Genomic DNA, 12,532 nt, shown 5'->3' with positions numbered 1-12,532 from the left:
CAGAGCAATGGATGAGAACTAGACCTTTTTCTTACAATTTCTTACGAAAGTAAGAATTTCGGCAAACAAACCTAATCCCCCGAAGATTACCTTCAAAAGTCGGCAACTTTTGAAGGCTCCCAGGGAGACTTATCTACCCAAACCCATACTCCCTCAAGACCGATGTGGGATGGAAACCCCGACAAGGGCCAAGCCTCTTGGGCCTTTTTTTACCTCCAAGGGCTGCTGCTGCTAAGAAGTAACTACCCCCCACAAACCCCAGTTAGACCTCAATCCTAATTTATTCGGAATGGAAGGCGTTAATTGACAGAATTAGTCATGGATGCATTGGTCTCTTCTTTACATGTGGTAATCGATGATATTAAACTTTTGAATAAATTTGACATTGTTTCTTCCCTTAGCTTCTCATGATGAAAGGGAACTCAAAATTTATAGCCTTGGTTTGCTAAAGTTTACCGTTTAACTTTGTTAATAATGTTAGATGAAATGATTATTTTCTTGTCTGGCTTGTTAAAGAGGCACATAATATTTCTATAGTACTTGTCTTTATTATATAATTACTCTTGTAATTAACCTTTTACTGAAATATATAATAAAGATGACTTTGACAAAAAAAAAGAAAATCACTAGATATTTTTTTTTGGACAAAATACAATTTACCTCCCTGTGATTTAGCAAATTTTCACATAATCCCCTTATAGTTTCAAAAGTTATATATAACCCCTCATAGTTTGGATTAAAGTGTCAAAGTGACGGAAATAGAACCCATAAAAATATCAAAATTGCCCTTGTTTAAAAATTAAAATTGTTGAAACGACCAAAATATATAAATATAATATGCATCACACTTTAACTCCGTATGATTTTATGTTTCACCATATAACCCTTTTATAATTTAGTGTTTTATCATATAACTCTTTAATGGTTTTCAAAATATATACATATAACCCCCTGTGATTAATAATTTTTAACTTTATATAGGGGTACTTTTGACATTTTAGTTAATTCAATTATAGAATGTAAATTCCGTCATTTTGACACTTTAATCCAAATCATAAGGGAATTATGTGTAGTTTTTGAAAATATAGGATTATGTGAATAAGTGCTAAATTACAGGGAGTAAAGTATATTTTGTCCAAAAAAAGGATATCTAGTGAACAAAATCAACATAAGTGCTCTTATAACTTAAACATTTTACTCATAGGAACTACAGATTTTATTAAGTGCAATATAACTTAACCTTGATGTTATCGTTTGGAAAAAAAAAATATAACTTAACCTTTCTTTTGTTACAAGATGTATGCACATATGCCATAGGGATAGACCATAATTACCAACAGTTGTGCATACTTCTTTTTAAATCACCATGTAATTCATTTTTTCTTCTGAACCTAACTCTTAGGATCTCCAATCAGTAGGTTGGGTATCCTTACATGTAATTTAGAATTTATAAACTTTTATCACATCCTTCTCATGGTCTATCATATCTTTGCCTCAATCTTGAATTATTTACTATTTTCACAAAAACATAAATAAAGATATGATTTCACAGTCGAGTTAAAATATTTCATCAAGTAGCACAATAATGCAGTGATAATACTAATATTTTGTGAGAATATTTCTCACATAATTGCCATACACGCAATTATATCCACTTCAAGTGAAGGCTCAATGTTTTTCAATTTTTTTCCATCCTAGTAGCCAGTAGTCTCACTAGAAATTTATCAATATAGATGACCATTAGTTTGCAACTAGGAGCTACTTTATTTCTTAAAAATTCTCAATTTCATCTAGTAGACCAGTAGTCCATAAATTTACTAGGAACCATTTTTGCCATCTTCATGAAATTTTTATAGAACTTCATTTTTTAAGAATATGAAATACTCAATTCAAGTATCTTCACATTATATTCACATTTTTTAGTGTGTATCCATTTGCACAAACTCAAAGAAAGAAATAAGAAATCCAAAACCATGATACTCAATGTCATTTAACATTGCACTTAATTGCAACTTTAAAATTCATACTCACAAGTTGCAAAAATAACATAGTATCACATGAGATTTGTAAATATTTTTTTTTGTTATTCACAATAAAAATCCATGTTACTGAGAATCTTCAATAATATATCAGATTCTTTGCATTAATTTTTAGCAAAGAAAAAAATCCCACTATTTTAGTGGTTTAATCATACACAACTAAATGCATATCCTCACATTCAAAGAACAAGTCCTATGCATATTAGCATAGGAAATTACTATGAATCCCCACTGTTTGTCACAACTTTATAACATGCAATAGTGTATATATCTATTGTAATTAAACTAAATAACTCAATTAATCATACCCCTTGGAAGTTCATTTTTAATTGTTAGAAGGCACCTTTAAAATTTCTTCCGAAACGCATGATGGTAACTTGTCTAGTGCAACAAGAAGTTGTAATTGTTCAATAATTCAAACTCTCTCGAATCTACTTCTCTGACGCCATATTTTCCTATTAAGCATTCCAAAATTTTGGTATTAGGATAGGAAGTTTCATAAAAACTATAAAAGTCATTATAATACTAGTAATGGAATTCAACAACTTCCTTTTTTCCTAAATTTTTTTTCACAAGCATTCTTTTATACTTCATATTTCTCATTGGTTGAGATCGTCTCATTTTTTTCGGTCCATAGGTAGACTATTCAAGTCACTTGAGTTGATTGTAAGGACTTGTAAGTTAAACTCCATCTTGATCTGAATCACCCTTAAAATTGTTGTTCCGTTAGAACAAAAATCAAATGTTAAATATCAAAATCAACAATAGTTATAACAATAATTATAACAATTATAAAATTAAATATAATAAAATAGTTAAAGTGATAATATAATAATATACAATTGTGTAGAGTTGAGACAGGGATATCTCACTTTATTTAAGGTGATTCAAATCTCTACAAAGCAACCAACTCCAGTACAGCAAATTCTCCGACTTGTCACCCTCAAAATACAACCGCCCAGTCACATGTGCTATTACTCTCATTAGTCTGCACAACTAAAAAAGTATAACTCCATTAACATTGATTTTTCTTGCCAAATTATGAGATAGAAAAATAATAGAAGAGTAGGTAGTTTTTCTTTTATGAATTGTAATTCACAAAATATAAGTTGTTATATTATTTTTTCCTATCTCAACTACACATATTTATAGGTGAAAAAAATTAGTCAAATATAACCTACACTATAGTAATAATATGCTAAGTAAATATTGAAAGTTATTAGCTATTCGAGACACATCCCAATTGAATTGTAGGTTATAAAATTTATTGTAATTGAAAAGTCATAATTTCATATAATTAATCTTTGGTAAAAGATCATTCAAACACTAATAAATTTTTTAAAAAATAATTTATTCTTCTTGTAACTTACACATTTAATTGAGAATTTAACTATTTTATTAAAATACTCCAACATGTACTATTTAGAGGAAAGTACATATACTCTTACTTAAAACAGTACTTGCCTACATTCAGATTCAGCACCTCATTAGCAATAATTTTCCAACACCCTTTGAAAACGTCAGCAGTAAAGCCATCAGGCCCAGTCGCTTTACCAGCTTTCATCTCAAAAATAATAATAGCGTTTCTTATTTCTTCATCTGTTATACGTTTTTGTCAGACACCTCTCTTCTTCAGAAAAAAAGGTAGTGAGTATCGACTCTAGCTTACTAGCTTTTGAGAAACTATAACACTATTGTTTGCTGAATAAATTCTGATAAGATTGAACGGCTATATTCTTGATCTGATTGTAGTCCTCCACCTTTTCTCCTGATTCAGTAGTTAAAGATAGAATTTATTTTCTAGCATTATGCCCCTGGACTTTTCTATAAAAGGAAGCCATGTTTCTATCACTTTCTTTTTAACGGTTTAGTCCTGGACTTATTCTTAAAAGAACATTTCTCTGCTATAAGTAATGCTGTATATATTCACCAGTGGCATATTTACTGTTAGAAAATTGGTTTAATTTCTTTTAAATAACTTTTTTGTTTTGTGTAAAAGTAATTAGTTTTCTAATTGATTTTACTTACTTGAATAGTAGTTGAGAAATTTTCTATTTCGTTTAAAATTTAAAAGTTATTTCTTATTCTGTACAAATCTAAGAATTAGCACTGATTTTCTGTTATTATTTAAGTTTTGATCAAATAATATTCTTTATAACTAGGTGGGTTGGCATACTAGACAAGAGACACACAAGGAGCACATAAGAGCAAAATGTAGCCTTATACATGGGGATGAGAGAGGGTTCTTGAAAGATGAGAGATTGTAAACAAGGGTTGGATTTGGATTCAAATTGTATACTTATATATGATTTTTCTCTCATAATAAAGAACGGATTTCTCTTCATAAACGTAGATTCAATGATGGAGTCGAATCACATTAAATATTATGTGTCGTTTATCTTTCATACTTGTGGCTTATTTATCATTAAATTATTGGGCAATTGATGTCTTAATAGCTGTGTGTTCAATGATTGGATCCAAATAAACTGGCATCAGAGTCAGATTGTGAGATTGACCTGCTCACAAGCACTTGGATCCCAATAAACTGAATGGTTAGATCAAGAGTTTTGTTGTTCATAGTTGAATCCTGGTTAATTATTGAGATCAAGTGGGTTGGTGACTGTTACCAATTAAATAATTTAATGAGTAATATCTTTGTTTCAATGATTTGGTAAAAAGCATTGATAGTAAAGGATGAAAAGTCAAAAAATAAGGAGATACTTGACTGTGAATCTAGACAGGTGATTTAAGAGTCAAGAAAAAGGTAAGGTTTAATGTTGATTTTGGACGTGAATCGATGAAGATTTTCTCACAACTCCAACGGTTGATACTTTATCCCGATAACTTTTAGATCTCTGTTATATTCTTTGGGTGGTGTGACACATGTCCTAAAAAAAATAAAGAGATATAATTTTCATGTGTCAGAAGATTCTGATTCTAACAGTTATGAATTTTTTATTTTAGGTGGAGTTTTAGAAACCATACGTGGCGCGACAGTCCTGAGAATGAAAAAAAAATTTGGTGATTTTACTACTTAGTTGCTTTATTGATTAGGGTTAGAATTCATAAAAGGGGATCTCGAGTTGTAAGTGGTGGTGAGAAGAAATCCTGCAAAAGAAAATGGTGAATTGAGGCAACTTCTCGCAAGTCACCAGGAGGTTAGATTCGGAGTAATTATACATGTTCATTTGTCGATCGAATCAATTTGGTATCAGAACTGTATTAATTCGGATGTGTAGTTCAGTATCATGTAGTGAAGGCAAATAATTGCTAAAAGAAATATTTGCTAAGGTGACGATTTATTAGGAAATTAACTTAATTTTTTTAAACAGATTTTTTATTTTTTGTGAAAATAATTAGTTTTCTAATTGATTTTAATTATTTGAAATAATAATCAAGAAATTTTCTGTTTCATTTAGAATTTAGAAGTTATTTTCTATTCTTTACAAATTTAGAAATTAGCACTGATTTTCTGTTGTTATTTGGATTTTGATCAAATAATATTCTCCATAAATAGGTGGGTTGACATACTATATAAGGGACACATAAGGGGCATACAAGGGTAACATGTAGCCTTATACATGGAGATGAAATAGGGTTCTTGAGAGATGAGAAATGGTATACAAGAGCTGGATTTAGATTCAAATTATATTCTTGTATAGAGTTTTCCTTTCATAATAAAGAATGAATTTCTCTCCGTGGACGTAGATTCAATGATGCAATCAAACCATGTTAAATATTGTATGTTGTTTACCTTTTATACTTATGGTTTATTTATCATTAAATTGTTGTGCATTTGTTGGATTCCAACATTTACACCTTGCCCAACTCAATGTTACAAGGATCAGCTTGCAATAGTGTTTGAAAAGTAATTATTTGGTCTTTCTTCTGCCTGACACTGTCACAAATATTTCCACACTGTTTCTTATTCAATGTTTTCAAGCCTTTCTCCACATTTCAAAGTCGAAAATCACTAGATTTGACGAACCTTATGCCAAAGAATGCTATAAAATTTCAGGTTGACCATGCTACTTCTAAGTGTTTACGGGCATGTTTTGGCATACCTGAACCCATATTTTCTTTTATTCCCCGTTCCTTTTTTAACGCCTCTGTTTTGAAATCTGTTTATAAGATCGTGGTTCCTTTGTAAAAGGTTATAAACAATTTGTTTCATCCACACTCTCGTTGTACAATCCATTATCCAGAAAGAACAATAGAAGGTAAATTGACAATACATCCTACAAAACTCTCTACTACTGATCAGAAACAGCAATAAAAAACAAAATAGCCACAATGATGATGATGATGATGATGATGGAATCACAATGTAGGCAAATTTGTTAATCTTATCCAAATTGGCGCTGGTAAGTTAGTATAGACATGATGCTCTGTGTAAAACTAAGAACAATGATGAGGAAGGCAGAAAAAATGGAAATAAATGACCATGGACTTCTGAAATAAGTCCTCATCATGGTTGCCCAATAGCTATTGAAGTATGCATCCAGCTCTTTGAACTCCTTGTAGAGGTAACAACTATGGACGTTGATCACAACATTTTTCCCAAGATTGTTGAAAAAATCAGCCACATACATGTCATCTTGTGATAATCTTGTGATAATCCCATCTAGATACAGTAATGCTACATCTCTTGGCCGATGGATGAGACAATTCATGAAAGAAATATAGTCTGTGAAGTATGTTGGTTTATCTTCTTGGCATTGTTCCCAGGCAACACAGTTCAGGAGAAGGGTGCTAGTGAAATCATTCACAGTCATTGCTGGGATTTCCAGGACTCGGTTGTGGAACTTGATGTCCAAGAAACTGTCAGCTTTTTGCGGCTTCAACTTGATCCCTGATGGCCTTAACTCTGTTACACTTTGTATTGATTGACTTGATGGACGATATGCATCAAGATATTTCGGTCTTGTCTCTTGATTTGAGGGTAAGAGACTCAAGTAGAACAAATCAAGTAAATGCAATGGTTTGAAAGCAGCCATGCACTCAAAGAAGATATCAGACGGCAGTGGAAAGAACAGGTCGAAAACTGTCAAGGCAAGACAAGGGAGTGAGCGAGTTTTATCTTCTGGTAACCATGACGGGGAGAAACAGTTCCTCCAGGACGAAAAAAGGCAGTTGGTTCTCCAATTTAAGAAGATCCCTGATGAGAATTGGTATTATCCATGGCTTGGTAAAAATTGGATCATCTTTATCAACCGAATCTTCACTAGAACCAAGATGGCGAAGGAGACCAACAACAAAGCAGGCATCTAATAACATCATTTCAACAAAATCATGGCTAGACATGAGCAATTTATCAGAGTAACAAGCTCTCGCCCTGGCTTCTAAGTTCCTCATGCATCTAAGGTAAGTGCTTAGACCACTAAAATGATTATTGTGATTTCTAGAGAGAATCTTGTCTAGAAAGTACCATTTGTGCTCTTCAAACTTGAGTAGATGATTTTTGCCGCGGTGATAAGGACCTATTGACACAAGCTCAGGCTCTTTAGCCTTCTCATTTGTACCTGTTAGGCCACATGGAAGTTTGAATATGCATATGGATGAGGTATTGCCTTCTTCTCTTGCCACTTGACGCCATTTCTCCAGGCCTCCTTCTATGAGATTTAGGGAATACTCAACTGAAGCTTGATCTTCTGTTTCAAAGTGAGCTTGATCTTGCTGCTTCCAGCTTGTTAGTCCTTCAGAATCTGCATATTCATGATAGCGCCATGAGCCTGATTCAGGTTCATGAGTTGATCTTCTTTCAAGGGTATTATCATCCTTGTGGTCTGCCGCCTTTATCTCGTTTGAACTATTTCCATTGGGCAGTGATATTGCCCTCTTGCCTTTTTTTATCTTCATCTAACTTTTTCTCCTGCTCAGACTCATCTATATTAATAGCTTGATACTCCATGGTTTCTTGGTTTTCTGCCTCTCACTTCCGCAAAACATTTCTCAGTTTATCCATAGTTGGAAGCTAGAACTCAAGAAAGGAATTGGAGTACAAAATTTGGTGAACTTGCAAATCTGAAACTATGAGATTCCTACTTAACAACATATATATTCAAGGTATGAGCGAAGATAGATGCAATTTTCAAGCAGTTTCCAGGGGGGCTTCTCAAATTTCTTGGAAAATTAGCTACTATCTCCTTTATAGTTCTAGGCTACTGATTTGAGGTATATTGGAGTGGGAAAACAGCTACACCGTGGCTCAGTCCCTATCAAGGGACCTGCATGTCAATCACTTAGTGCATTTGTATTACCATGGGCGAACGAATTATTGACTGCACAAAGTAAAATTATTGCGGCAGTAAAAAGTTGCAAAATTGACAGTAGGCGATGATGTTATTGGCACTCTATTGTCTCTTAATGGCATTCCATTCTCTTCATGTCTTTTGCAAATATTACAAAAGAGACATATTTCATTAATAACTAGAATGTCTCGTACTAAAGTTTTGTTTGGATTGCATTTTTCTGGATTTTTTGTAAAAAATTACTGTAACGATTTGATATATGTGAATTAAAAAAATGATTGGAAAATATGTCTACGAAAAACGTTGTAGCAATCCAAACACACTCTAAAGAAACATGTACGTACAAATGTACTTGAATATAGTTTCTTGCATGCTAAGGAGGCAATTAGGTTAGTTTTGGATTCAAGGTGGTTGTGCAATCTCATTACAACTGATCCATTATCAATTAAGCTATATGTCCTAACAAATCTTATGGAAGTTTGTCTCGAACCAATGTCAGATTAACAAATCTTTACTCATGAACCTAACAAATATTATGGAAGTTTGTCTCGTGTCTTTCTTCCTTTGTATTAGGTAAAAAAAACTTGTTGCTTTCTTGAGCATCCATGCTCTGAATTGAACTTGAAAGACAGCTTTTGCTTTGTTGGATAGCATCAAGCATTATTTTCAAGGTAGTTACTTCGCAGTTAGGCGTATATGGACTCAAAGATCCTTCTTGACGTGGTCAGTCGCGTTTACTCTGCACTTTTGGACTATGCATTACATCTTATTCAAACTTCAAAGACTACAATTGGACAGACCGTTTGCCTCTCACCCAAGGTTTATAAAATCGGGATCCTACGTAGGATCGATTTTAATTTCACAGAATCGGATCGTAGGATCTTAAGATCCTACCAAAAGCTCTTAATTGCAATTAAAGGCTGCAATTCTTTGATAAATTACAAATATACCACAAATATTTTCATTTACTTGCAAACTGGAGCTCGTATTTCACAGATTTATAAAAAATTGTAGGATCGTACGATCCTACGATCCTATACGATCCTACCGATCCTACTACGATCCTACGCAATCCTGCACAGATTAATATGATTTGCGACTCTATATACGATCCGGATCGATTTTGATTATCCGGATCGTAGGATCGTTAATATGATTTGCGACTCTATATACGATCCGGATCGATTTTGATTATCCGGATCGTAGGATCGTACGATCCTACGATCCGGATCGCGATTTTGACAACTATGCTCTCACCATGCCTTTAGGAAAGCAAATTTAGTCGAAGACCAGGGCAGAATATCGCCATTGTAAATGACATATAGCACATATTTTCCATTTTCTTTAACTTTTGGCTGTGGTTATAGGATGGAAAGTTCTTAGATCTTAAATTTTAATTCATAAGTTGTATGAGTTGAGGCTCCCTGTCGCCTGTCAACTTTTTTCTCTTATATAGTAATAGAATTAAATAGTTAGACCTCATGGATTTTGAACTTGAATAACTATATTCTTAGAACAATGTGAATCATATTAAAATGTCTAGCAGCGTAACATGTGCTGGGAAGATTAAATATCTCATAGCTAGAATAGAATTACTCTTGTAGGTGACATGGGAAAACTTGATGAAAACACCGGTATTGAAATTCTGGGAAATTAGCATATTCTGCAGGCTTCAGATTCTACCAATCTAGAAGACTGCTTTTCCAGACTTTAACTGTGTAGATTGTTGTTACTGGTTCATAGTTATTGGACCCCTTTTCCAATGTTCATTGCGGACCAAGATGGCTCTTTCAATGTCAAAAAGAGCACAAATATGAACATTCGAAGGAAGCCATGTAGCTGTTTCCATTGATTACACGTCTTGTGCCGCGGTGCAGTAGCCAAAGGTACTCCAAAATTTCTCCTTTTTGTGTATCTTCCATTACAATCCTTCTCCTTTTGACTGATGGCACTTTTGAATTCTACTTAAACTGTATAGATGATTGCTTTCATCAAAAGACCTATGTTGAAGACTTTCACAAACAAGACCCACGTAAGTACTTAAACACTCCAATACTCATTTCGATTCATAAAAAATTTTGGTATCAATGCAAGGAAAAGGCCAAGCATGAAGGAAAACAGCTGCTGAACATGAACAATTTAGGAGGATAAGAGAAGGGCCAGTAAGTAAAGAAAAAATTTCAAGATGGTTAGTGCTCAGTGAGTGAAAGATCCTGTTGTTGCAATGTTGATTTGAGATGGGGAAAATAGTTTTAGATGCAAACCTGCATGTATCCTCTAGTATGTAATAACTCATGTATGTATGTTTATTTAGTGTTAACTAATAGAAGTTAATACTCTGCTCCCATATAATTTTGTTGAGAAAGGGTACCGGTGTAAGCAGACAATATTAGAGTTAATTCAGGACAATTGCTCTTTTATTAAGTATCAATTAAAATAAGAACAAATCAAATCACTGATATCAATAGCAACAGCAAAATATAGAAAAGTAAAGGCACATTACAAATCTAGTAAAAACCCAAATTGGGAAAAATTGCGAGAACTAATCTAATAAAAATCTCTACTATTACAATAATGGGACTATACGAGCCTATTCGGAGCATCAGCATGGCAATAACATCAACCACAACAATCAAGTGGATCTACTACAAATTCATCTCCCAAATTCTACAACATTCTAAGAATTGAGTTTGGAAGGATATTACCACACAAAGTGGAAATTTGAAATTGGACATGTAGAGAACTAGAATTTGACGTGAGGATCGTGCTTTTAAAATCACCATCCGATCAAGGTCTTGGAGTTGCAAAACTTCGTTCTCTTTGGCCCTTTTTTCCCTCACACTCACAAAAATGGTGGCTGATGAATCTTGTTCTAAACTGAAACTTCCGGCAGCCAATTTCATCAAGTCATTCTGAAAGGAATGTGTTAATTGATAGAGAATTAATCATGGATGCATTGGTAGCTCTTCTTTAAATGTAGTAATAGATAACATTGAACTTTTGAATAAATTTGTTCTCTTCTCTGCTGATGATAATAGTTCTATACTAGTTGTTATTATTATATGATTACTAGGAGGGGAATGCCCGTGCATCGCGCGAGTGTTTGGTGCCTGTGGTTAAAAAAAATTTTACGGTAATTTAAGTGAATATCAAAAAACTCACGCATATTGAATAACACAATGAAGTAATAAAATATCTAATGTATACTGGGAGATGGAGAAGGAAATCATGCATGCTATCTTGCTCAGTTCATATATTTTGAAACAAACACTTGTAGATAAGCTTTTCATTAACAAGACTAAACGAACTTTAAACAGATACCCAAACGATTTAGATAATGGCAATAAACAAAGTGATTATCTACTTAAAGATGCATCTACACAACATTCTTGTTGATGAAAGTAGTCAACTATAGTGGAGGCTTTTTGATCATAGTAGCCAACATTCTTTTTTATCAAAGTAGCCAACATTTTTGTTCATTGAAACCTATTCCAACAAAACCACACCATTTAAATTATATAGAACAACTAACTTTGTGGGGAAACAATAATATCAACATTAAATTGTGCTAACAGAGTATCCAATTTTGGAATGAAAGCATTTAGCTAACAATAGAAATTGCGATTTTACAAAGCAAATCATACCATTAAAAAAAAGAATGAAACCTCACCTCAAGTTCAACCACCAAGAATAATTCTACCAGAGAAACCTATTGAAATCCAGAGTACAATGGCAATACAAATAAATATTTACCGGAAAACGAAAGGAACATAATAGAAAAATATGAAGGGGCAGACATTTGAAGAATTGAAATTGAAACTAATGCTCAATCATAAATTCCTTAATAAACCACATTGTCCTTGCTTTAATTGAGATGAAAATGACGTTTGAAGTTCTTCAAGTTATAATAGCAAAGTAATAATAATAATTGATACAAACCAAAATGAATGTCTCTACAAGGACATTTAAGTAATTACACCAATAAAGAAGCTATTATGGGTTGTATCCATTATAGAAAAGATAATCAAATAATCTCACATTCCCAAACTATCCAAACATTTGAACAAATCATCACTGCATCTTTTATAATACAAGGACATTTCAGTAAATACAATAATACACATGCTATTTAAAGTAGTACCCAATATTATAACTACATTCAAAACAACCTCACAATCCCAAAATACCCCTACTCTTGCGGTTGAAATTCAAAGCCATTCTTTGACCCAAACTCATTCTTAT

The 12,532-nt window shown here is 33.0% G+C and overlaps 1 protein-coding gene across 1 annotated transcript; it reads right to left on the bottom strand.

Annotated features, from left to right (window-relative positions):
- Positions 1-6,385: 6,385 nt before the first annotated feature.
- Positions 6,386-7,898, bottom strand: LOC140005922 (UPF0481 protein At3g47200-like). The gene is made up of 2 exons (XM_072047239.1): positions 7,131-7,898; positions 6,386-7,039 (listed from the first exon to the last, which is right to left on the bottom strand). Exons 1-2 carry the CDS (start codon positions 7,896-7,898, stop codon positions 6,386-6,388), a joined length of 1,422 nt encoding a protein of 473 aa, XP_071903340.1.
- Positions 7,899-12,532: the final 4,634 nt, after the last annotated feature.

The sequence above is a fragment of the Coffea arabica genome, chromosome 1c, assembly GCF_036785885.1.
Source record: "Coffea arabica cultivar ET-39 chromosome 1c, Coffea Arabica ET-39 HiFi, whole genome shotgun sequence".
Lineage (NCBI taxonomy): Eukaryota > Viridiplantae > Streptophyta > Magnoliopsida > Gentianales > Rubiaceae > Coffea > Coffea arabica.
The sequence above is the reverse complement of the archived record's forward strand: the minus strand, read 5'-3'. Positions and strand labels throughout refer to the sequence as shown.

Bases quoted from the DNA above. Each gene is read 5' to 3' on its own strand.
- LOC140005922 (XM_072047239.1), bottom strand. From the start codon at position 7,898: ATGAAGATAAAAAAAGGCAAGAGGGCAATATCACTGCCCAATGGAAAT. The intron at 7,040-7,130 runs GTTACCAGAAGA...ATCTTCTTTGAG, and splicing joins AACTGTTTCTCCCCGTCATG to TGCATGGCTGCTTTCAAACC.